The 25877-nt window shown below is 37.8% G+C and overlaps 1 protein-coding gene across 1 annotated transcript in view; it reads right to left on the reverse strand.

The window, feature by feature from the left end:
- The window catches only part of VWA8 (von Willebrand factor A domain containing 8), a gene marked incomplete at both ends in the record, with an annotated part of 95036 nt that overhangs the window by 39137 nt on the left and 30022 nt on the right, over positions 1-25877 (reverse strand). The window contains 8 exons of the mRNA XM_010135978.1: positions 1795-1904; positions 2545-2670; positions 2770-2834; positions 3313-3426; positions 10703-10905; positions 12148-12286; positions 13205-13313; positions 21332-21483. Of these exons, the coding sequence (XP_010134280.1) occupies positions 1795-1904; positions 2545-2670; positions 2770-2834; positions 3313-3426; positions 10703-10905; positions 12148-12286; positions 13205-13313; positions 21332-21483 (1018 nt within the window). The remainder of the gene's footprint in view (positions 1-1794; positions 1905-2544; positions 2671-2769; positions 2835-3312; positions 3427-10702; positions 10906-12147; positions 12287-13204; positions 13314-21331; positions 21484-25877) is intronic.

The following is a 25877-nucleotide window of genomic DNA, read 5'->3' on the forward strand; positions in this document are numbered from 1 at the left end:
TAGAGCAGCATGTGATCTCATTGAAGATTGTTATAAAGCAAATGCACAGAAAGGCAAAATGCAGGTTTGCACTAGTAGGTGTCAACGTGACATTTCTTGGTAGCTATCTTGCTGGTTTTGCAATTTAAATAATGTTGTTTGTAACACATTTATGGTAAATAATGATCTCATTTTCTTTTTCTTTAAGCTAAAGAAAACTAAATTTTATTCTGTACGACTGTAACAGCCCTCTACCTTGCCTCAATTACCAACACAGTCAGAACCTGCTATCTTTAGTTCTGCAGCATACACCATTTCCGCTTCGACGGGCAAACTATCTTGTTTATCTGGCAGCAGGAGAAAATCATTCATCCCTCAAAGGATGAATGGGCTACTGGTTTGGGTCAGTGGGAAACCCACACTGGTCTACCTTTCCTTAAGTCTCCTGCCACAGGCTCTGCCTCAAAGAATGAGAACAGGCTGGAGATACTACATTCAGGGTTTGCTGGATGATTTGGAAAAAAACTATAGGGGATATTATAACTTTTTCCATTGGAAGATTTTATATATATATATATACACACAATATATATATATTTTTGTGGAAAATACTTCTAATAAATAATTTCTAATAAAGCAGCATAATAAGCATGCAGTAACAAACTGACCACAACTACTCTGAGTCTGGAAATTAGCATTTCTACCCTCTGCGGAATGATACTCTATAATGGTTTCTAATTAAGGTAGTAAGAGGAAGGAAACGACTGTGCTCTGATGAAGCTTGATAAGTTGATAGAGTAAACTGTATGAGAGATAAAAAGGAGCCTAGACATTTAAGTTGTGGTTAGAGTCTTTGGTATCCAGTTTGTTGCTGTTTGTGTAACATTTGTCCATTATATTTGCTTGTATCATGTTTACACTGTGTAAATCTCATTCTTCGTACTTATGCTAGCCACAAGGATCAGGATGAAACTTTTCCCCTCTTTAACAGATATAATGTGGTTTCTCTAATTTTTTCCCCCCTCTGTCTCTCTGAGACACACTGGAGGTAGGCCAAAACCTACAAAGTGTTAGGTGGGATGCACGTGTACTTTCAGAGTCATCAAACTAGGTAGACTAATGATTCTGTGCACCATTATAAAATAGTCAGTGCTGAAAATGTCATCAGATCTGAAGACAGGCAGATCCTATCAGGCAGAATGATGACAATTGGAGATTTCTGCCGCCTTCTCTAGCTAAGACATGCTTCAATGCCTACCACCATCTGGGAATTCCACTGAACAAATTCTCCCTATCTCTTAACACAGGTGTGATGGCCTCAATGGCCTCCTGCACACTGCTTGCAGAAGTTTAGAAACTGTGACTTCTGTTCTCTTCTAACAGTAGGGCTCTTGTATTTTCATAACTGTTGAGAAATCTCTTCTAGCTCATCTGTGTGTAACAGACCTGCAACAGTGTACAGACTGTACTCATTAACCTAATTGGTCCCGTCTATTCCTATGTTCTAATTCCTGCCTAGACATCTTTTCTCCTTTTCTACTCTGTACACCTGCACGTTTCCTGAGAGTCCCTGACTGAGGGTCTTAAATGCTACAGATGAAACAAAGATGCTTTATTCAAACAACCTGAAGTTTGAATAAGGAATTTGCCATGCTTTGTGCAAAGTTCTTATTAACCAAACATGGTAAGGGGAGGACAAAAGGAATCAGAGAGAAGGCTACTCAGGCTTTTAAAGTAAAAGAGCCTTTTTCACGCAGCTGCAAACACAGAAATTATTAAAAAAAAGAATGAACGAGCCAAGCTTGCATTCAATACCTGTTGATAAGCCAAATCCCATGTCAGCTGGCTCTTCGCTCAATGCATACAGCTGGCAAACCCTAGTGTCTTCAGCTTCCATATGGGCAGGCTGGGTTAAAAGAAATTTCCTGTAAAGGATACACATTTATAGTAATTCCTGATTAAGCTTGTAACTCTAAACAAGGACTTTCACCTTCTGAAATAATGAGAATATTGTACATTTCTATAAACAAGGTTATCAACACCTTTTGCTAAAACTACATATGATTCACCAAACATTGAAGAGATAGGAAAGGGTAAGCCAGCAAGTGGCAGATTTGTCTTCTAGTAACTACTTACACACTTTCATTTGCTGTGCGCTTATAAAAATAAGACAGCAGAGTAATATTTCTCTCACATGACCATGGAAGTAATGCAAGCAGGCACTAACTCTGGACAATGCGCCTGTATTTCCAAAGCGAGGTCCACCAACATTCTCATTTCTCAAGATCAGTACCACCTCAGTAAAACCAGTAATTAACACGCATACAATCAAAGCTAATCTAGATTTTCAGAGGCAGGCATATCCTGTTCATTTCCCACCGTAAAAGCCTACCTGCACTTCCACCAGAGACTCTGCATCTTAAACACTGATTGTTTAAGTTCAGTCTCAATTGTTTCTAATCTCACAAACTGAAAGAACAACTCTAAGACCAGGAGTGAAACTCCTGAACACAAACAAGACACACACAAGAAATGATGCCATCATGAAAACTAGGCTTAACTAACTTATTTGTTTCATTTTCAACCAAGAGCCACCGGTCTTCAGCTGCCAGGAAAACAGACTTCAGATTGATCGGAAGTGAGATGGTATGAGTTTGACCCTCTAATACATCGAGTACAATCAGGCAGTTTCTGTAAAATTGGAAGCCAAGAAAAGAATAATCAGATAGGGGTGTACACAAGGAGATGTGTTATAAATCAATATAATACAAGGATATAATTTACTCTCACCCTGCTTCTTTGTAGAACACCAGCCAGTTTTTGTGTGAAAACTCTCGACTCATTTTGTAGTTGCTCTGTATAAAAATATGTCATACAGCAATTAGTGTTTGTAGATTCGTCCCAGCGAGTTTCCCTGACTGCCCTGAAAGTGCACTACACTTTTTCTTTATTTAGAATAATCCATGACATTAATTACCCCTCAAAATGCTCTCTAGCCTACCCTGTCCCAAGCCATATAATTGCACATAACTGAGTTCATTATTTTAGACATAACCCCATGTAACAAAATGTTCCATTATTCCCAGTTCTAGCTCCAAAGAGGGATATATTAAAGTTGTATAACCTCAGACAATACAACTTATTTATATTTTTCGTATGATTACTCCATAGCAATGCTACTTTATGGGTAAGGCATTTAAACATAAGAGTAAATAATAAAGTCTTTGGGCCATAAAACCAGAAAGACAGATGATCCTGGGGTAATTTTTCCTATATTGAGCTTTGATTTTAAAAAACGCCCTTAGTATAATAGAGGCAGGTGCCATTCCTCACCATCTCTTCTTTGCTGTTCCACCAAGATGTTTTCTTAGGAGCATCTTGAGCATCCGGTAAGAGAAGTCGGCTAAGAGCACCATTTTTTGTATCCAGCAACAACACAATGTTGCTCTGTAAATTAAAAGCAGATTCGTGAACATCTCGAGTCCTTTTAAGAGACTATAACAAATCTATCTGAAGAATTTTTGCAACTCTAGCAACATGGGACATTTTGAAAAGATGATTTAGATTTTGGTGAAAAACGTTGGCTGAATCTTCTTGGTTCATTTCAAAGCTCATGGAGAAATTTCATTGTAGAGGTTAGGTACCTGTAAAAAGGGCTGGAATAATACTCCGTTTTTTCCAGAATGCTTTACCTATACATCTTCCATTCACTTCTGCTCACTAAGCTCCAGAAACTAGACTAGAACGGCTTAAGTATCCAAGCTGTAGTCAGCTACGGGTGAGCGACATTCCGGTTTTGTTCTGTCAAGTCACTGAAACATTTCATTTCAATTTTATGTTTTCTTAGCATACCTCTGAAGTACCCATTAGTTAAGTTACACTGAAGCGGAAAAACTGGTGAGAGAAGAAATGGCTCAATGCTTCCTCTCCAAATTCATATTTCAGATACCATGGAGTCTATTACATCCCATTGCACGACAATCCTTCTGCGACCTGCATGCTCAGACAGCTTACAGCATCAGAGGTAGGACAGCTGTTGGAGGACAGCAGGATGACTCAAGAAGATGGAGATCAGAAGCAGACAGGGTACTGAACAGAGTGATGCAAGTGCCCTCCACACGTAAAAATATGGTATGCTGAATTTTGAACTTCTTTAGCTTTCTCTGTTTGTTACTCAGTGCTCCAGGGTTCACACACGATGTCAAATGATGAGGACATTTTAAACGTTTCTTTTTACAAAGTACTATAGCTGGTCATAATGTGCTTAACTGAGAATTCAAGAGAAAAAATCATTCAGGGCCAACCTTAACTGCATCAAATGAAATTTAAAAGGTACAAAAGAACAAGTTAATTAAGCCTTGGGTTGATTTTTTTGTTTGCCATTCAAGGAAATGTTAGGTTCTGCAAGGACATTAGGTTGTGCAAGGACTTACTAAAAGTAAACTGTCTACGTACAACATCTGCAATAACGCACGATAAATGCTAAGGGAGTAAAACATAAATTCCCACAAATTCTCCTAAATAAAACAAACACAAACAATCTGAGTCACAGCAGTTTTGTTCTTTCTGGGTACACTTCATACTTTCACTAGGATTATTTCTAGGAGAATTGACTTTATTTAATAACGACAGTCATTTGAAGCTAAATATGGTAAAGCATTTAAAATATTACCATGTTATCTGGAACATTTGAGAATTTCAGCTAGAGTTCAATACTTCTAAAAAAAGAAGTTTGCTTATGTATTACAAACCAAAATTATAGAAATGTGGTTCAGGAAAAAAAAATAGGTCATTTGCTCTGGATTTTGATTTTCTGCCATATTTTATTTATACATTTCTGCAACAGCACTGCTGTACTGAAGAAACGCATTAGCCTTCTGCATGAGATAAAAACCACGTACGAATCAATTACACTCTTCCACTTAGTGTTAAATTTATGAGAGCAGTTGGTAATATAAAAAGTCTCTCTACTCCACCCCTTTTGATGTTAATGGTTTCCTTCTGTGCTAAGTGACTGATGTATATTCTGTCTGTGTTTAAGAATAGATTTTTGCGTCACTTGCGAACACATCCAAGAGCAGCTTTGGCAGCTCTTCAAGTGGGCTGGGAAAAGACGTTGGTGTACAATTCCTCTGTGTTTGTTCTTGACTGGGAGAAAAGTAACCTTTGGGTGACCTCCCGACCCCAGTGTCTGAAATTCCAAACTCTGGACAGATGCAATAACCAATCTTGTGAAATGGTGTGCCTTTATTTTTAGTTACTGCAAAGTTTTCCTTTCCTTACTGCTGTTTTTATTTTAGCCATCATTTCCCTCTTAAAAGTCCTTCAACCCAACAGGGCTGTGATTTCACTTTGCTGGTATGGGAAGTTGTTCCTTACGGTCTTGCAGGCAGAGAGGAGAGCTAGGGAACTGGAATACACTCCAGATTCAGAGTGGGACAGTACAAATCAGTCAGTTTAGCCCTCCTGTATTCCTTTCCCTGAACTCTCTCTCAGCTTAGTTCTCTTCCGCTCCTGATGCTCATTTGCAAGTTTGCAAAACCAACTCTACTTAGCTGTCAGCTTCAGATGAGGCCGATTCTTAGCTTGTCAGGGTGACTCCTCTGTACCTCTCCTCGCCTCCTATCCCACAAGCACCTTTTCTATTAATGCTACTCAAGGACCCCTCGAGTGACACACACGTAACAATCCTGCTGCTGTAAATATTAGGCACAGATACAGACACATCATGTTGGTCATTAAGTTCATGTGAAAAAAGTCTGTGTGGAAACTTACAGTTTGGAGCTCAAATCTCCGTGCCTTTGGAGTTTGGGAAATATATGCAAGTAGATTACTGCATACAGTGCTCTAATTAATGCATCCTTCAGATGAGACTTGATTGGGAGACTTGATTGTACTAGAGATTTCAGTGAACTGAGAACAGTAAGTAAAGATATAAGCGTTGTGCTTCTAGAAAAATCTTCACCTTATCTATAGAAGGTGCATACCTTCCTTACCACCTCTCAGTTGTGCTTATAGGAAAGGAAAGTCTTACTTAATATTCCAAAGAAGAAGATAACTCACTAATGTCAACTAGGTTTTGGATAAACTACACCCTTCCTCCTGAAAACATACGTCAGAATATTATGGGGACGAGAGGTTTCAGACACTACTACTAGTACGTTCCAAGTTCTTTTACACACAGCTCCCCAGTTGTGTTCCAGGCTAGATCACTGTTAAAAAAAGAATTTTCTTTCAAAGGATGTTTGCCATCTTCTACACGTAGAGAGCAAGGTGGATCTCTGTGTCAGCTTCTGTGCCACAGACTCCCTCACTTGCTTGCTATCCGAGAGCTTTGACAAACAGCTCCAGCAGCAAGTAGGACAGGGAAAAGCATTTCCCTCCTTCTCCTACCCCACTTCCTGACAGAGAAAGATAAAAGCAGAGTTAAAGGATGCTGGCAGGAGACTGCCTGGGGAAAGCTTGCTGTGCTCCCTGAGGTAGGCCGTGGGTTATTCTGTCTGCCTAGCTGTAGCTTTTCAACAGAGCAAAGTGTTTGTAAGAAAACCCAGAAGTGTGCAGTTAATTTATAAGCAAATCAACTGTCCATGTGCATTTTCCTCACAGAATCATCTGGTTGGAAGAGACCTTAAAGATCATCGAGCCCAACTGTCCACTTGCACTACCAGGATTCCTAAACCATGTCCCTCAGTGCCACATCCACACAGCTTTTAAACACTTCCAGGGATGGGGACTCCACCACCTCCCTGGGCAGCCTGTTCCAATGCTTAATTACTCTCTCTGTAAAGAAATTTTTCCTGATGTCTAAATTTCCCCTGGTGCAACTTGAGGCCATTCCCTCTTGTCATGTCATTCTTAACATGGGAGAAGAGACCGACCCCCACCTCCCTACAACCTCCTTTCACGTAGTTGTAGAGAGCAATAAGGTCTCCCCTGTGCCATCTCTTCTTCAGACTAAACATTCCCAGTTCCCTCAGTCGCTCCTCATAAGACAAATTCTCCAAACCCTTCACTAGTTTCGTTGCCCTTCTCTGAACCCATTCAGCACCTCGATGTCCTTCTTGAAGTGAGGGGCCCAAAACAGGACACAGGATTCAAGGTGCGGCCTCAGCAGTGCCGAGTACAATGGGACAATCACTTCCCTGCTCCTCCTGGCCACACTATTGCTGATACAAGCCAGGATGCCATTGGCTTTCTTGGCTGCTTGGGCACACTGCTGGCTCATACTCAATCAGCTGTCGACCAGCAACCCCAGGTACTTCTCTGCTGTGCAGCTTTCCTCCTATAATTCCATATATGATCATGCATAAAGTTACCCAAATTCTTTTAAGTCTATATTGGCTCTCCATCTGAGCAGTAAAAGCAACAGATGCAGAAAGAAAAAGAAAAGTAAAGTAGATGGGCACAAAGCTATATAGGAAACAGGGGTACGCCATGAAGTACTTGTGGGGACTACAGGGCAGAGGCATTGCTGCTTTGAAAAGATGAATGCAATTCCCATCTTATGAGGAAATTACTTGAGATTTCTGAAGTCTTTTTAAAGTCTGCCAGCTTAGCCTGAACAAAAAGAGAGAGTCAAACCAGACTGCACTCACAGAGACCAATGGCCACCACGAGGAAGAGAATCATTTACTCTTTCTTCCAAGAAGATGTAAAGGTGGCTTAAAAGCAGATAAACCTGTGATTTGTGCTATGAAGTTAAATCACTGAGGAGTTTACTTTTAGTAAAATTTTATTTAAAAGGGCAGGAAAGAATGGTGATTTTTCATTTTATTTCACTGGGGGACTCTACTGAATCCAGATGGATGTCATCTGGGAAATAAATCACACAAGGTATTTGAAGAGCCAAAATATCATCATCTCATCTTTTCAAATAAGGTTATCATCTGTTTAAAATTGTTCTTTTTTATTACTTAGTCAGAAAGATTAATCTCTTAAGACCTTTATTAAAACAAAAAAAAAAAAGGAAAAATCTTTAGTTTTTGGTATTGTCTAATTATTGGGCTATATTATTCATGAACTATCAGCTATCAAGTGGGTTTTTTATTACTTAATAAATGCAACTTATTATTTCTACAAATATTGTTAATATTTCTTGGTCTTTTCATGAGTACACATAGACAAACCTCTAAAGCATCACATACATCATTTACATTACTTGTTTTTTCTTGAAGATCTGTATGATGCAACAAGCAGCTAACACATGAAGCCTTGCCCAAAATACAGATGTGCCACTAATCTACGTGTCTTAACATGTGAATGCTGCAAATTCTGAACTTAGGGCTGCCAGTGATCTTAGTACACCTGAAGGCAGGCATAGTCCAGTATATGTCAAGGCTCCTTCAGTGGCCAATGGAAAGAGAGAGGCACCTCCAGAGGGCAATTCACCATGTTCTACCTTAGCTGGCATGAATTGCTCTTGCGGATCACCTTTATCCTCCCAATAGATACAGAAGGTGCTTGGATGATTAGCTGAGACTATATGCTTACCTGCTAGCATTAATAATAACGGATCTAATTTCATATACAGCAATATCCACCTCATTTCATAGGTGCACAAAGAAAATACATGATTTTTCCATGGCTTCACTCCAGGAAGAGTTGAGAATAAAACCTAAGCTCTATGTGGAAAAATTAAACTACTTCAGAATCCCTCTTTTGATTCAGTGGAACCTAGAAATGCAGAGATCCTAACATATGAGTCCTAAGGTAAGGAAGGATAGCAGTGCGTATGAGGACTACAACAGCAGCTTTTGTCTGACCTGTGCTTTGGTACCTTATTTGAAAATCAATCCCAAATAATACTAATGTAGTCCAAGGATACAAACTTGCAATACACAAGAGAATCCTTTTTCAACATCCTTCCTGTGCAAGATGCTTACTTAAGTTCCTCAAGAAGTCACTTTTGAATGGTGCCGTAAGTATACAATGACTTTTGTCAACCAAGTTTGTAGTTTAATGAAACATACTTTCACACTCAATGAGTAAGTCTATCTTAATGTTAACAATATGTAAAAAGTTCTAAGATAATGCATACTGTAATTCTATATTATTTTCCAGCAGTGTAAAACAGGCTCGTTTTCAGGCAAGATTCATTCACCTGTAGCAGTTGCTAAGAAAGGCTAGACATTAGGCTACAGCTCAGCTGAAGTAATCTGGAAAGGGGCACTGAGCTACCATAGTCTCTCCATAGAACAAGTTTTGTATTTCAGAGTTTAATTTGTACTGTCACTGAAAAACATATTCCACAAGGACAGGCAGAACCAGTCACAAAGTTAACTACCTGAACCTTCACAGATGAAGCTTTGATAAAAGCTTCACTGCTGACACCAAACGATACTGTGATTTGGTTAAAAACAAAACTAGCAGGACAATTATTTTCATGGCAGGAATTTCAGAGACTTAGAAACCAAAGAATATTGCTGGGCTTTATATTAAAAAGCATGAGACATTCTATACGTTTTTAGCCGTGAGATACACTGTCATCTGTTTCACAGTTTCCTGCATTGAATTTGCCAAAAAAAGCCAAGGATTGTTTAGAACCAAGCAAAAGTGTAATGTGTGCAACTCAAAATAGCCCAAACGGTACTCCTACATCTGTTCAAGACAACTGCACAGGCAATCACCACAAGCAGGTAACTTCACAATCATATTCGTTCCAGGTGGCATCGGAAAGCGTCCAAGGCAAAGGTAAAGAAGGCATAGGGAGTTCTGCTAAAGGCGGAAGAATTGGGTTTCTCATAAGGCATCAAGTTTACCGTAGTGTGAGACTAGGAAGTGGTGTCAACAAACCCCAGTTCAATGTAGGAAAGCTTCTTCTAGATCAGAGTCCCTCACCTACTGAAAAATGAGCAATAGTAATGAGCAGCCAATAATAATGACCAGATTAAACGCCCATGTCAAACCACTATGACCGATAGGTAACATAATAACTATTATTAATATTAAAAAATGAGCAGCAGCAGCAGCACTGTATCCACTTGAACTGGAAATGTTCCAGTCAGGTCACTGATAGTAATGGAAATTAGAAACTATGTGGAACGTATGCAATACTTGACTTTAAAAAAAGGATCCAAGTGAAACTAAGACTGAAGTGGTCAGTAGTTCCAAATCTGAATTGTTGATACACTAGATGTCAAGGCTTACATAGACTTCTTTCTACTTTCTGGTCTTCAGATGTTACACAATGAGAAACATCAGGATTCACAAAACAAATAAAAAATAGTAGCACAAACCAAATATATGCAACACTGAACTTTGTGACTCAGACAATGTCTCTTTCATATACTATTTGAAAAATAAAAAAAAGTACAAGATTGGACTAGAACTTTGTACTTTGCAAAGCTTGACCAGCTTACTTTGTACTTTGCAAACATATGGCACTTGACTGAGACTCCTGAACTCAACTCACTATTTCCCGTTGCCCCATGAAGAACAATCTCCCTCTATCAGTAAGAGAAATAAGATAAGCAGGCAGAACTCAGCTTCACGAAAGCAAAGGGACATTGTCCAGCTAAAATGCTAAGAGGAAAATCTCCTCAAAGAAACTAAAGGAGAAGCGAACTCCCAAGTTTCAAGTATAGGGTAAAAAAGAACATTCAGAAACAGATAGGCTTATCCAGGATATTTCAATCTATAGAGGTAGACTCCTCAGCAATCGTATCACTATGATACTACTTTGCTCATCACTGAACATCTAGTGGTATTCTAATTTTTTTTTTACCTCCTCTTCATGTAGAACCACTTGACCTTTCAGTGGATTTCCCAGGGGTGCCACAGTCACAAAAGGTTCCCATACACTTCCAACCATTCTTGGGAAGAGGTCATAAAGATCCACAAAGTATCCACTCTTACTAGAAACATTCATGAAGTACAAGGAAACAGGATTACATGTAGTAACGTAAAGAACATTTTCGGTCTCCTCTTCTGAAATAAGAAAATAAAGTTAATGAAAGGCTACTGATGTCCTGCATTGCTCTTATGGAAATATATATATGTCATAAACTTGGCAGATGATATAGCAAAATGTACAGAAAAATGACCACCACTGACAGAGGGAGATAAAGAGAGAAATAGTCTCTTGATACTAACTAAATGTTAACAGGCAGAGTCCTGTTATACCACTATTAATTCTTTAAACAAGGCACATTTGTGTAGACACAACTGCAGCGCCTGCCAGCTTCTAGCATATACAAAATCTGTCCAGATCTTTTGTTTGTTTATAATCTCGGTTCTCCTTCCTTCTCTATCCCATCCTTCCTTTCAATTCATGTATTTAATAATTAAACATGGGATGACTGCAAACTTTGCACATAACTTCTTGCTCAGACAATTCATTAAATCAATGTAAAACCATCTAATTTCATAAATGTCTGTTAATGTATTTGAAACTAACACTGCAAGCAGAAAAAGCAGCATTCCAGTATCAATCAATAGCAATCTGTTTATAATACACAACAGAGATTAGACATGTTTAATGATGAACCCTAAAACTGTTCATGAATGTTCTCATTGACACAATTCACTTTGGGACTTAAGTAGTATAGGGTAATTAAGGGAGGCTTGATCCAGTAATAAAGTACAAGCACAGGGTAAAAAAGTGCAGCACTCTGCAAGTTAGATGATTTGTATTAAAACTGAACTGACAGAAGAAAAGTCAAAGAATTGTTTCTGTGAAGTAATACAGTGTTGAACATACAAACTAAACAGACTTGGAATTTTGTGTCCACATCCTACTTTAATTGCATATCCTTCTCTTAGTTTGAGAAAGATGCATATCTTTACAAAGACCACAATGACTCAGTGAAATTATGTTCCAATTTCAGTGGCTGATTGTTTTTGTATTTCACCTACTGTTAAAAAAAAAGTGGGAAAAGATAAATTACTATTCCTATACTTAGTACCCATACTCCATATCCTCCATTCGCATATTCCAATTCCTAGTATTATTCCCATACTCCACTGCCAACATATCTAGAAATACCCACTACTGTAAATGCACTGAAGTGTTGTTATTATACTTAGAATCCCTCATATTGCCCTTTTATATTCTGCGACCAGCAAGCACTTTATGAAGTCACCAGTCCGGTCCTTCCTCTTCTCCAGGATATTTAATGTATTTATAATACTTGGAATCATTACAAAAGTTATTAGCTTTTCTTACTGCACCTTTTGTTACTGTGACATCACAAACTAAGTTAACTTCACCCAAAGGCAGTGTCCAAAAAGCAAGTTCTTCTGTGAAACTGAGGGACCTGGCTTCATGTCGTTCCAGTGGAAATCCTTGAATATTTAAGTACACAGGGCCCTAAAACAAATTAAAACAATGAGGCCTTGCTCAAATATTCCACTTACAATTCTTGATGAAAATCTACAAGTCTTCTTCAAGACTTAAGACTATTAACAATAGAAACAGACCAGTTACTATATAAATTAAACTGAAAAGGAAATGCTTTTCTGCAAGTTCTCTGAATGTCCATTTTGCCATTTTCTTTACAGTATAGAAAACATACTGCCTTTCTTCTTTAGTCTTTTATTGGTTTGAAACCATTACTGCTCAGCGGCATGAAGGAAGCATCATGTACTGACAAAGCACAGTCCACACAAGATAAAAATCAGGACATTTTTGTTTCAAAGAAGTTCAATGACAATTTCTTACTGTATAAAGTTTAAATCTCACCCCTGCACTACATTAGCAGTTTAGGTTTTTCTATATCCACTGTAGCAATAATTACTGAGGTTAGGCCAAGATTTGTAGTAATAATTACTGAAGTTAAGCTGAAAAGGACTTAGAAGCTTTGGTGGCAGGTCAAGTTGTACCAAAGGTTCAGATTCAAATTTGGCAGTGCCAATTCAGCTGCATGCAGAATAGAAACCAGCTTTTTTTCCAGTCTCTGATCATATAAAAACATTGAGATCTGGGGCCTGAAACTGGCCACCTCCAAGCATCCAAAACAGCTATGAAGGTCCTTTCAATATCCTTACAAAAACCTTTTTTCAAGAACTTTTGACCAAACTTACCGATTTTAAATAACATCTTACATTGTGAGGGCTAAGTATACAAAAGCATTAATTTTTCTGTTCAGTATAAAAACCCCAAGAACAAGTAACGAGGACGACACTTTGTGCATACTCCTTTTCCTGAAGAATTTAACCACATTTTAGATTCTTTGTATCACAATACATACAAATACTGTTATAATAATTAAAAAAAGAAAAGACTAACCTTTACACCTATTTTTTGAGTTTCTGTTGGACACAGCAGTTTCTCTTGTGCATTCTCTGGTTGACCGACTTTCCAGTAGCCCATAAATTTATGATCTGGCAACGGCAGTCTGTCAAACAATGCAGGAACAAACGAAGTTTTACACTCATTAACCAAGAACTTACATGGAATAAATAAACAACTGCACTTTTCCAACAAGACATATCTGAAAATTCCCTAGTAGAAAATGCTTCCTTGCAAAAATGGTTCATTCCTTCTACATTTTAAAAAATTTCAGCCTTCTGGAATACTAATGCAGTCAACAACCTAAGCAGCATTGTAAAAGCATCAGCGATGCACATATACGGCCTCAAAAGGAAAACTTTTCCAGTCTGCATTGTTTGAGATATGTAATAAAATAAATCCAAACTGCCTCTTGCTTTGCTTTATTCACATCAGGCAGGGTGTGATAGTACCACTTAAAAGGAATTCCTGTCAGTAGCACACTCACCCAGAAAGTAGCACTCACTCAGAAAAAACAGCAGACTAAGCACAGTAAACACTGCAGCACAATAACCATGCAATAAAAGTTCAGTGAATTATTTCCATCTATTTTGCCACTGCTCACATGAACAAAGGCAAAGAAATACAGATGTGAGAGTATCCCATTGCCTTCTGGCCGATACGGTCCATGGAAAGGACAGGGACATCTTCAAAAGCCTCAATTGCTTGCCCTGGTTTAACTCCTTAATTTCTGCAGTTTTTATTTAGGGAAGGAATACATGGGCCACAGCAAACTTCATTTACATAGGAAAAGAAAATGTTGGTGTGTGACAAAGCGGCCTGACAGCAAAATACGTACAACACAATTTTTATTTCTTTCCTCCCTTGTGATTTGCACCACTGAATGCATTTTGACTTTGTTAATTACCATGAATATCTTCAAGCTAATGAACTCACCCCTTTTGATTTCTTTTCTTTGGGATCAGTTGCTCCTAAAGAGAGCAAAACTTCCATTCTGTGTTACACGCCGTTATACATTGTTGTACAGCTACAGGACTTGGCAAAGAACAGAAGACATTCCTTCTCTCAGTTTCTAAAAATATCTCCAAAGTCTATTTTAAGGAAGTTCTCTTAAGCAGTTCGTTTTAAGTCTTTGCATGGTCTCTTCTGTCCTGTCTGATTATACTTGTTCCTACCATTACAATTAATTCCCCTCTCCCCACCTACCAACCTGGCCCCTCTACACATCGGAGGTTTGTTGAATTTCATCTTGATATTCTTTCCAGAGTAAGGAGGGATCCGAAACCAAAAAGAACCTCTGCTGGGCTATATATGAATCTTGGGGAACTTTGATTTCATTTTTTTTCCACTGAGAAGAGTTAAAGGAAAATTCAGGGAATGAATGCTAATATCCTCAAATCTTTGCAACTCGTGCAGGAAACCTGCATTAACATTTTGTCACTGGTACATTGACACCAAATCTCAAGCAACCTGGATGGAGAGTCACTCATCCTCCATCCCAGTATTGTGTTGGGACCACCTGCCAGAGCAGATAGCCAAGACATTATTTGCAAACAGAAAATTATTTGGATGCTATAGATTGTGGGTGCTCGAAGACAAATATCCAGCTGCCAGCAATATGCCATTGGGGCATGTAACGAGGGAAGTGCATCTCATTAATACCCTCTCTTAATCAAAGAGCCATCAGAGTCTTCATTGCCCATTTGTTGCCTAGTTAAGAATATCTGTAGATAACAGTGTTTGAAGATTAATTTATTTTGCATTCTTTCTCACTTCAGTTTGCATTTTCCCATTCTTTACACCTAGCTAGTCTAGCCAGATTCTTCCCAAATTAAGAAGAGACATTAAGCCAGATTAAAAAAAAAAAGCAAGTACAATATACTGTACATTACAACATTCAATACCATTAGGAAAAAACATTCAGAGTGCACTATTTCAATATATACTCAATTGTTAGATAAGTTTATTCATGCATTCAGAAAATGGGCAAATGGTCAAGTCACTAAACTAAATGTCAGTTTATCCACAAATTGAAATTTTACTTCAGGCTTCCACATGAGTTTAAAATTTCTGATCTGCCTATAATACGCAATAATTGTTTCCCGTTATCTCAGCGAAACATCAGTTTCCACAAGGATTTGGACTTTGGTTTTAATTCCTTACACATTACTCCCATGGACAATATCCTAGGTATCAATGGGTTCACTAATAATCATGAACACTTCTTAAGCTTTGAAACGAAACATATGTTAATAACTAGCTGTAACCAAACACCCTGCTTTATATAGCAACAGAATTAGATCGCATTCCCACAGAAACAAAACTTTTCCAGCTTTCTGGAGATTTGCTCTGCAAATAATTCCCTCAGGAAAACTGATTTTTCCTTTCTCCTAGATTCCTGAGGTTTTGTTCTCTTCCCTGTTACTGAATGATTTGGTTTCTCTGAGGCAGCAGAGCAAATCATCAAGAAGAGCAGAGAGAAGGGGAAGGTAGACCAGATTTAAAAATAAAACAGAAAGCAGAATTCATAATACAGAGTTCTTTGTCAAGAGTAAATAGGGATCTTCCAGGGTCTGATAATTCTATTTTACTCCATCTCTACTGATCTCTCATATAAATCTAGTCTAAAAAACACTATAAACATTGAAGAAGATCGTGGCATTAAAGGTTTTATAACCTGTCTGCCTCCTGCATGATTTTCAGGAGAGAGTGCGGGTGCAGAAGGACAGGAAAAACATTCTCACATTGAAAACATGTTTTCCTCCAGTGAATATATATGCAGTGAAGGAGGGAAATTAACTTCTTTCCCCGGTTTTAAAACTTACTTGAAGTTACAGTATTAGTAAAAACTTCACAAGATGCTCGTGCCACATATAGCTCATGCTATATTTCCACTTAATTAACCAAATCCTGTTTATTTAAAAGGCAGACAGAAAACTGTGCAAATGGCACTCCTGACAAAAATCTGCAAAGAGATCTGAAGGTTGTAAAAAGTACACTGGGTGGGTAAGAATGGTACTGAAACTCCACTGCTCTCTCCAGCTGGTGTGTGTAGTGATCCATGATTTTTGCTTTCCTCAAAAGCTGGGAAGGATTTCTAGAACAGAAAATCTCAGTGACAGACTGCAGCAGTCTGTGAGAAAGCCAAGACTTAAAAGCAAGTACTAAGGAATTTTTCCTGATCAGTTCCTTGATTACGGATCTGTCAAAGACCGACATTTCAGGAGAATTTAGAAATATTCTGTTATGTTTACATACTCTTCATTTTATGTCCTGGTTTTCTATGAGATCGCTGCTGTCCACTTATGTTTATACGTAAATATATATATCACCGCTGACCACTGTATGGTTATATAAGCAGGTATTTTGTTTAGAAAAGGTGACTTCACAGGACCTATAATTGATGGGACAGTTTTACAAAAAATTACTGTTTATCTTGATTTTCTTCACGTGCAGTGGTCTAAGGGGACACAATCCGTCAAAAGATAATTCTCTAGTGGCTTCTGCTGCTGGAAAACCTTTAAAAGTGACACCTATGACCACAATTTCTTTTCATTTTTATCTTTTTGATTTTAGAAAATTAATTCATTTCAGGCTAATAAAAAAAAAAAACAACACAAAACATCAAACAACTCTTTTCAGAAAGTCACTAGAATGTGCTTTATAAAGTTATTTATTTTGGTTCTGAGGATATACTGGAAAATGGCTACAAATCCTGTAAGACTGGAGTTCCACTGAATGCAAATTCTCTGCAGCCAGCTATTGTCCTAGTACAGCTGAGGACATGAACTATGACAAAGCTGCTTAATACCTGATCTTGTAAGCCATCTCAGTGCTGGCACAGAATGTTTTATTTGAGGGCTTCAGTAACAGCCTGTGTTCTATCTAGCTGAAGAGACTTCTATCCCGCCCAACTCTTTTGACTTACGTAAGATACAGTTTGAAAACTAGGAAAATTCCTTACCAATCAGATCTCTGTGCTTTATTTAAATACCTTTGATTAAAAAGTATTTAAATACCTTTAATATTAAAATACCTTTGTTCCTATGATTAAAAAAATAGGCAGCAGACACACAGAACTGTCTTATGCTGGGTCTCCCATACCCTCACAGTGAAGTGTAGAACCCCCACAATACACAGGATGAGGAAGAGACATATATGGTATGAGACAGATCCAACAGTTAATTACAGATAACCTGAGGAAAAACACCCCAACAGTCTGAAGAGAAAATGAAAGCTGTCAAAATTTACATATTTACATTCCATATAAAAAAAATCAGTTAATATAAAATTAATATTCAAGTTATAGCAAGCAACTGGAAGTGGATTGTGACAGGAGGAAAAATACGGAATGGCAATTTCATCAAGGATAAATACCGGAATTAAGAACTGAATGCTGTTTTACCCAGGAACTGCAAATGGGCTGAACTGTGCATCAAAATGGCAGATTAACATGAGTTCAGACAAACGTGACATAACAGATGTCAATGGGAAAAACAAAGTGTGACTGTGCATAAAGAAAGATAATGAGTTAGTACAATGAGTAATCCATTTTACCCACTATGTCTTGGCAAAGCATCATAGACAAGTCATCTGCTTTATATACAACACTGTCAAAAATTATGAAATATTGAACAGGTGATACCAGGAGATAGAGACAATATGATGTTACAACCTGGCAACGTCAGGTTATAACCCTACAGGTCAGTGCTTTGAAGAACGGTCATCCTACTTGGGGGGAAAAAAAAATTAAGGAAGCAAAAAGCCCAAGTAAAGTGTTGCAGGTCTAATATATGATACTAATTCTGGAAATAAATTCATTAGTATTTACAAATCAACCTCTCTCTTGAAAAAATAACTACTGCAAAAATTCTTTTCTAAATGGTCATTAGTCACCACCTAATCTTTCCTTCCAAGATGAGGTGTATTAATTTCAGAGCCTAAGCTAAAATTCCTGTAAGGGTATCTGGTACTGTCTGTTACATTTCCGCTGTAATTTCAGCTGGACACAACCCTCAAAGTTTCTTCTATTGAGACTTTGTATTGTAGTGAGTTGCTTGCGTGTCTTACGGTTTTGTATCCATATTTACGGCAGTTATGTTTGAGCAGCAATTGAAATAATTCTGATTTATTCAAGTTTTCTTTTAGATTAAATAATAGGTGACAGACAGACTTCTCCAAAACCTATTAAAATAAAGATTCACAAATTGCTTGTTCCAAGACATGCTAGAGGGAACCTGTATACAGGAGTCAGCATTTCACTATAATGATTTTCCTGTCCTAGAATCACCTGTAAATGCTTCTGTATTGCAAAACTTCTTAATTGTACAGGATTTATAGTCTTATCAATAGCAATGATTTTGCTTCAGGTATGACTAACATCCTCAGGCAGAATAGGTTCAGACTATTACCCTGGTTTTCATGTTACTTAATAGAACAACTAAGCAATTTATTATGCTAGCTAGTAAGTCTTAAAAGTCTAGCAAATCAAGACTGGAGCTCAGAAGTGAACCTCTGTGGGAGTACGGTGTTGGCACTAGGACACTGAAGAAATCACACCTAGTAAACGTTCAGACTGCCAACTCGTGAGAGACTACAAGCAGCTGGGAAAACGAGCTTAAAATTGAAAGTCATCTTGACAAATCCGAGAACCAATCTGAAAAAATTCAATACAGAAAGAAAAGCATAAGCACAAAGGAAGTTGATTACATAAAGAGAAAATGGGGTAAACTCTATGCAGGGTTCTACAGAAAAAGTCTGGAGGTTTATGTTTAGAAAACCAGACATGAGTTAAACACTGCAAGAAATGCAAACATATTGGGGGCTTTAAAATGGACTGCTGCACAAAATATATCTCTATTCTATACTGTCCTACTACTCTCTTCAGGTCTAACAGAAACTAACTTGCCCAGTTTCACGCACAATGCTTAAAGATGGACATGAATCAAGGGGAAAGGAGAAGCATAAACGAAAAATAAAAACAAACAGAGTCCTTAAAAAATTAAAGGGGAAAAATTGAGAGAACTGTGTGTGTTCTAGAGATCAATTTCTAATGGCAAGGATGTTTAAGAAACAAGATTGACTTGCTTTGGGAGGTTGTAGAACTCTCATCTCTGAAGATTTTCAGGCATGAATCATGACGAAAATCAGATAAGAAGGTTTTCAATTAACTTGCAACTTTTCTGAAGGAAATGGGATGGACTAGATTAGCACTATTATCCTACCCTCGAATTCCTGGGAAACAATATAGAGGAGGTCAGTACTCTAGTTCTAAACATATAGCAGCTTCACGATGTACCCTTTTCTGCAGTGGTCTAAACACCATACCCAACGACTTCAATATGTCCATCATAGGAGCTTGCAATATGGGCAGGAACAGATTTGGAGAGATTACCTAGATTTTCTTTTACTCCAAGGCAGAATCAACTGTGCCTAAACCATTCCTGAAAGATATGTCTATAATTCAAGGTAATCCATCTGCAGCTTACATGCCTCACAGGGTTAAATCTCATGACCCACAGCAAGGCTGTCTTGGTATGGAGCACTAAGATGACCTGAAATGACAGCTGTGGTGGATGCAAGTGAGATACTGAGAGTAAGACTGCTGGATCATCAGAGCCAGGTGGTCAGCCTAGGCCCAATCTTGCATGGGGAGATCTATGAAAAAGTTGCTTTTATCAATCGTGCGTGAGCTGTTTCTGTACTTACTCCTCCTCTTGGCCTTCCGAGTACAGAATATGTGGTCATAGCTGCCAGTCAAGTGAAGATTTTGATGAACATCTTGTGAGGGTCTTCTAAGTCTATCATCCTTGGTGTAACCTGTCCTATAATACCTCAGTGATTCAATTCTAAATGATCAGGTGATTATCCCTAATTCAATTATGATCAGATCTTCTTCTCTCTTACCTGTTCTAGACTGAACCATACGCAATTACAGCAGTCTTCCTCTGATATTTCTTAAACCTCTAGACTTCTTGTTAAAGAGTCCTCTCCAATTCACCCATGTAAACCCACATCTAATAGTTATAAAAATCATATAAAGTGCAAATTTCTCTAAAACTATAACATCATAATTCTTTAAAATAGATATTACCAAGTGACTTTTAGCAAAGAAACTATGGTAAGAGTTTCAAGTGTGTACTGTCAGTTTGACAGACACTGTAGTTGCTCAAGTACTTGTTCCCTAGGCATGTAATTCTTCTGTCATCAAAATTAAAAGGTACACCATAGTCATTACACTGCTGATCTTCTTTTAATAGTTATATGTAAGATGTTAGATATGGTAACAGTGGTGCTCCAGCAGGAGAAAACTACACACGGACACCTAATATCAAGACACCATGTCATAAGAATCACTCCCTCCCTAATGAATATAAAATATGTGTCCCACAGCAAACTCCATTTTCCATTTATCCATAAAGCTTTCTTCATGAAAGGGAAATAATTGTTTCTCCATAATATTAGAGTTCAAGTCAGAATAAGTTTTCTAATTCCTTTTCAATACGATCTACTTAAGCCTGTTACCTGTGAATTGTAGAAAAATGAGTTAAATCTGTTTCATAATTTACTTTAGTCTTAAAAAAAAATCTATTTTGACTCTAACTTAAGCATATGGTGTAATATGTCAACTGGTAACATGACTAAAGAATAATAGTGATACACTGACACATACAAAAATGGTTCTTAGAGCTTTTGTGCGTTGTCCTATTCTACAGAAGTATTTTTGTAGAACTCTTTGTGAGTATCAAAGACAAAATCCCACCACCAATGAAGACAACTTTTTTTTATGATTTAAGCGATAAATACCAGGACAGAAATGTGTAGCAATTCCATTAAAAACACAGGAGAAGAAACAAGTATTTCCCTTTATTAATAGATATCTGTTTACCACACAAGCTATCAATATGTACATGGACATTAAAGATTAAATATTAGTAATATGCAAATACTCTACCATAAAATAATTTATATTGTAACTTATTGAAAGAACATAAATTTGAACCAGAGAAGGACTGATTTCAAGTATTCCAGGGTGTTTTTACATCAGTTAGTAGCAAGATAACGCAGTATAAAAGTGATCATGAGAGACCTGTCTTCTTAATATATATCTTATGTTATTCTTACTCCTTGGCCAGCTGTACATTGGTCGGTTTTGCTCCAATAGGTATCCCGTGTTTGTGCAAAATGTTAATTAAAATGTCACGCATTTCATTGTTGTAGGAGTCAAAATCAAATACATTTCGAACTACGTTTGCCAATCCTTCAGCTGGAAATTTCTGTGAAGAAATAAAGACAAATTTTCATATAAGTTTTGATTTGCACTCTTAATTAAACATCAGCCTTAGTCAGCTTTTTAAACCTGTCTGTGAGGAACCTGTTAGCAGTTCTGCATTATTACAGCTTAGCAAAGCACAAGTTATTGCAGGATAGTAGAACGTCGTCTTACAGGCTGCGCCATCCTGGTTACAATGTCCATTCCTTAGTGAATGAAACAGGTACTAAAAATAAAATGTCTCCCAACAGCTATTCTAACTCCAGCCTGTATAAACATCTCACATGTAATTTAAATGCAAACTGTTTGTAATAATGCTTAGTAGTGAAAGTACTAACTTCTATAATATAAATTGAACCTTGGAGTGAAAGTAAACACCATATTGCAAAAAGAAAAAAAAAATTCCCACAGACTTAAAAATTGTACATTGCAGTTATCTTTAAAAACATGTAAAGCTACTTTTCACTCAGTGTGCTGGACCCTGTCTCAGTTTGTTTTCAAGCATGTCTTCTTTCTGGTAACAAGAACAAAACATGTCCAGAACTGCACATACTCTATATAACCAAACCCTTTCCTTCAGTAATTACTTCAAATCATTTATGATAACAAATACTGCATTTTCTGTGTTCTTCCCTTCCAACTGCAAAGCGCAACCAGCAAACTGGCACCAAGCTATCCTGTTCACTCATGACCTACTTTATTACCTCCCCTGCACTAGATACTGCATCAACCTTGGTCAAGTGCTTCAAACAGTACGTGTCTTTCACTAGTAGTCTTCAAGTATGTCAACAGTTTTCTGAATCACTGCATAGCTTCCTACATCAATACCTTCCTCCTCAATGAATTGCCTTAATAGCTCCATGTCTCTTCTCTCAGTAGGACACTGTAAAAAATTTATTATTTCCTCAGGTACAACTGATCACTGCTGTCGATGAAACCTGTTCTCAACACAAACTCACTTGTCAAAAGGCCCTCTACTTCAGTCATTAAAAAAATGACAAGTCTCTTGTTTCAGTCAGAACAGATCTAACCACTTTTTAATAACTGCCTGGACAAATGCTTACTGAATAAAGGCAATGACAGTTCTCTGCAAGAAAAAAAAAAAGTTGAATGTTTGAGTTGAACATTTAAAAGAAACCCCACATTTGGTTTCTATTGATTTTTAAAACCACATTACTGTAGAAACTATTGATCTCTCATCAGTCTGTCTGATTCTCATTCATTGATTCTTCCTCTTACAAGTAACACCTCTGTGTGTGCCTCAGAGTATTTTCACAGTTTAGATTCTTGGCTATTCCTTAAAATAGTAAGTAACATAGATTTTGCTTATAACAATTTTATATATAGATATATATATAATGCTTTATTTGCTACTGAGTTGTGACAGAATTTGGCTTGGTGAAAAATGCACATTTTTATGGCTGTAACTTTCCATGAGTACATCTTAAAATACGCTATACATGCTTAGGACTACTGTACTTCTACCACTATCCTGAAAACAAAGTGACAAATTATCTGGTATCCAGTCTGTAATGAGACCAGATTTTTCTTTTAGACTTCTACCCTGTTCTCACCACCACTCACTTCCCTACATATCCTAGTGCCATCAGATGCTCACACATTTCCCATCCTGCCAGCACCATCTCAAAGGTCCTACCTGCCCCCACGATACTAACAGATCTCTCCCTATGTGCTCCTCTCCCTGTATCCCCAATGCCTTTTCACTGAATGCTGTCATCTCTCTCTGTGCCTCCTCAGTTGTCCTGTCAGCAGGGCAAGAAGCCCCATGTCTGCCTGCGCGACAGGCATATTAACTGATTAGCTAGTGCTTGTGTCTTTAGAGGGCATCGTTGACTGCCAAGTAAAACACACAAATTCTCCCTTCCCTTTTCATTCACAAGGACACTAATTTCAACCTGTTTGTCTCTGTCATATAGCCACTGATTTTGATTAAAACAGCAAAAACCTAATTATCTTTGAAAACTGGTACCTGAGATTCACTGTGGTTGCCCAAAGGGGTAAAAGGTTATCATTGATGTACATTTGTCAGCAAGATGAGAAAGGGATACAAACTGTGATTTGATAAACCTAGGTTTCCTTTCGAGATTAGGCGGAAGAGGAAAAGTACTATCTCGGCAAGCTTACTGAGCAGGCCTAGAAGCCTCATGATTAATAGAGTTCAGAGCCAGAAAGTACCTTAGACACCTACTGCTTAAAAACTGTTATACTAGTGCCTAATACTAGTAAACAATCTCAGAAACAAAACAGAAAGAAGGACTACCAGGAAAATCTCAGCTTTCTCAAACTCAGTAGAGTTAGTAAAAAAGCTATTTCCATTTTATTGGGACTATTGTGGCTCGCCTAATTAACATCTACCAGGAACACCAGGTTCATCTTGCCTCTGCAAAACAACGTACAAAAGGTCTCATGAAAACGAGCCTACTAGATTGCAAAGAAGCAGCAGCCATAGCACACACCCGTAGTTATGGGCAGCATATGGTAACCCAACGGAGCAAGAGCAGAGCTTTTCAACTTGCCCATAAGCCAATACTAGCAGCAATACTTCTGACACTTGACACTCTGAAAACTGCAGGAGACAAAAGGCTTGCTAGCAAGACAAAAGGTCACCTACAATCTAGAGCTGAAAGATCCAAACTCTCTATACAGTTTTGGGGAGAAATAGTTGCAGCAACCAAGAGAGGGAGCTGCATTAGACAACTTTCCCTATATCTGCAGTTTCAGGTCTTCAAACTAGTTTGGCATCTCAAGCTTCACCAAAAAAACCCCTTCCTTAGGAAGAAGTTAGTACAGAGGCAACCTAGGTCTGAATGCAGTGTCTAAGCCACAACTAAATTGCTGCAGGTTGCTTACATGCATAATCTTTACTGGAAGATGCTCCTACACTGTAGGCACAATACTGTATGTTGAAAACCACAATTAATCAGAGTCCAGAGATTAGCCTAATAACACATTGATGTCACACTGATTAGTGCCAGCCCTGATGCTCAGATGTACTCTCAGCAGTAAACACCATTTTTTTTTGTTCAAAACTTCCAATCCTTTTCTACAGAAACAAAAAATTCCCAAATTTTTGAAAGAAATCAGCACAATAGTACAAAGAGTGGGGCTGTGGAACTGCTGTAAGGGAAATTGTTTAAGAACATGACTAACTTCCCTCCTTCCTTCCCAGGACCAGCAATTTTATTGACTCATTTCCCTCCTTCCTTTTTCTTCCCTACCTGAAGACCTAAAAGCTTCTTACTTTGGAATAACCATTATGTTTATATTTGATGTTTACATTTGGCTACTGCCAGCCTTTTTATTATACAGATTGAAAAACAAGTTACAGTAAACAAAATGTTGCTTCCTTTCAAAGAGACTGGGATCTTGAAAACACGTGTTACAGAAGAATTCAAAGCTGCATGTTGGAGATTTATCTGGATATTTGCAATTGACTTTGAAAGAGGTGAAAAACTAGCAAACAGGAAACTTGCCCACTGATGTGTGCCCAGTGTCTAGCTTGAAGTGACCATACTGATCCGGTTAAGTGAAGGAGACAGAAGCGGAGAGTAAGTGCCCTAGAGACATTTTGCAAATGCAGCTCTTCCAATCTTCAATTAGATGCTGTTCATACTCAAAGAAATAAAAAGAATTACGTCCTATGTTTCTGCACTAGTTAGTTACAGAAGGCAGTGCAACTTCAGATTTCTTGGAGACAGATAATGAAGGAAAGAAGCTAGGAACAGTCAAAGAGTATGAAGACAGGAAGGAGTTCACTTAACAGAAACACTAAACCACCAGCTTTTCAGTACCACAGCAACTGCTCCTCAAGTCTGTAATTTTTCCGCTTCCATTTCAACTGTAACTGTGTTTAGAGATTAGCACGTACATGTTCTGTCAGTTTGGTAAAAAAACACCTATCAACTGTAATGGATCCTAATAAACTGCTTTGCTTATGTGTTTATTTGGATGGATTCCCTGGCTTTTAAGTTTGAATTTTGTTAACTCTTAGTACAAGATAGCATTATTTTTTCTTTAAATAATTGACAGCATAGTAGCACCAACTTGCTTTGACTCAGGACCTCACTGCAGCCTAGAGACAACAGAGCACAAAAATCTATCCTCCACAGAAATCTAGATGAACTGAAGATTTTTAAATGTGGTAATTTTAAGCTGCAGGATCTAAATGTCTGTGTATATGGATGAACGTACATGAATACATTCATGAGCACCAACCTAAAACCATCAGCACTGCTATTTCAAAGAGCATTAAGATACTTTGTTTTTCAAATACTTCAGACAAAAACTATGCTTCAATTTATAAAGATAGAAGCCAGACTCTACTGTAATTAAACCCATCACCATTAAATCAGAATTCACGATTTTACAGTCAGAAAG

This window comes from Buceros rhinoceros, unplaced genomic scaffold (assembly GCF_000710305.1).
Source record: "Buceros rhinoceros silvestris isolate BGI_N320 unplaced genomic scaffold, ASM71030v1 scaffold14155, whole genome shotgun sequence".
Taxonomy (NCBI): Eukaryota; Metazoa; Chordata; class Aves; order Bucerotiformes; family Bucerotidae; genus Buceros; species Buceros rhinoceros.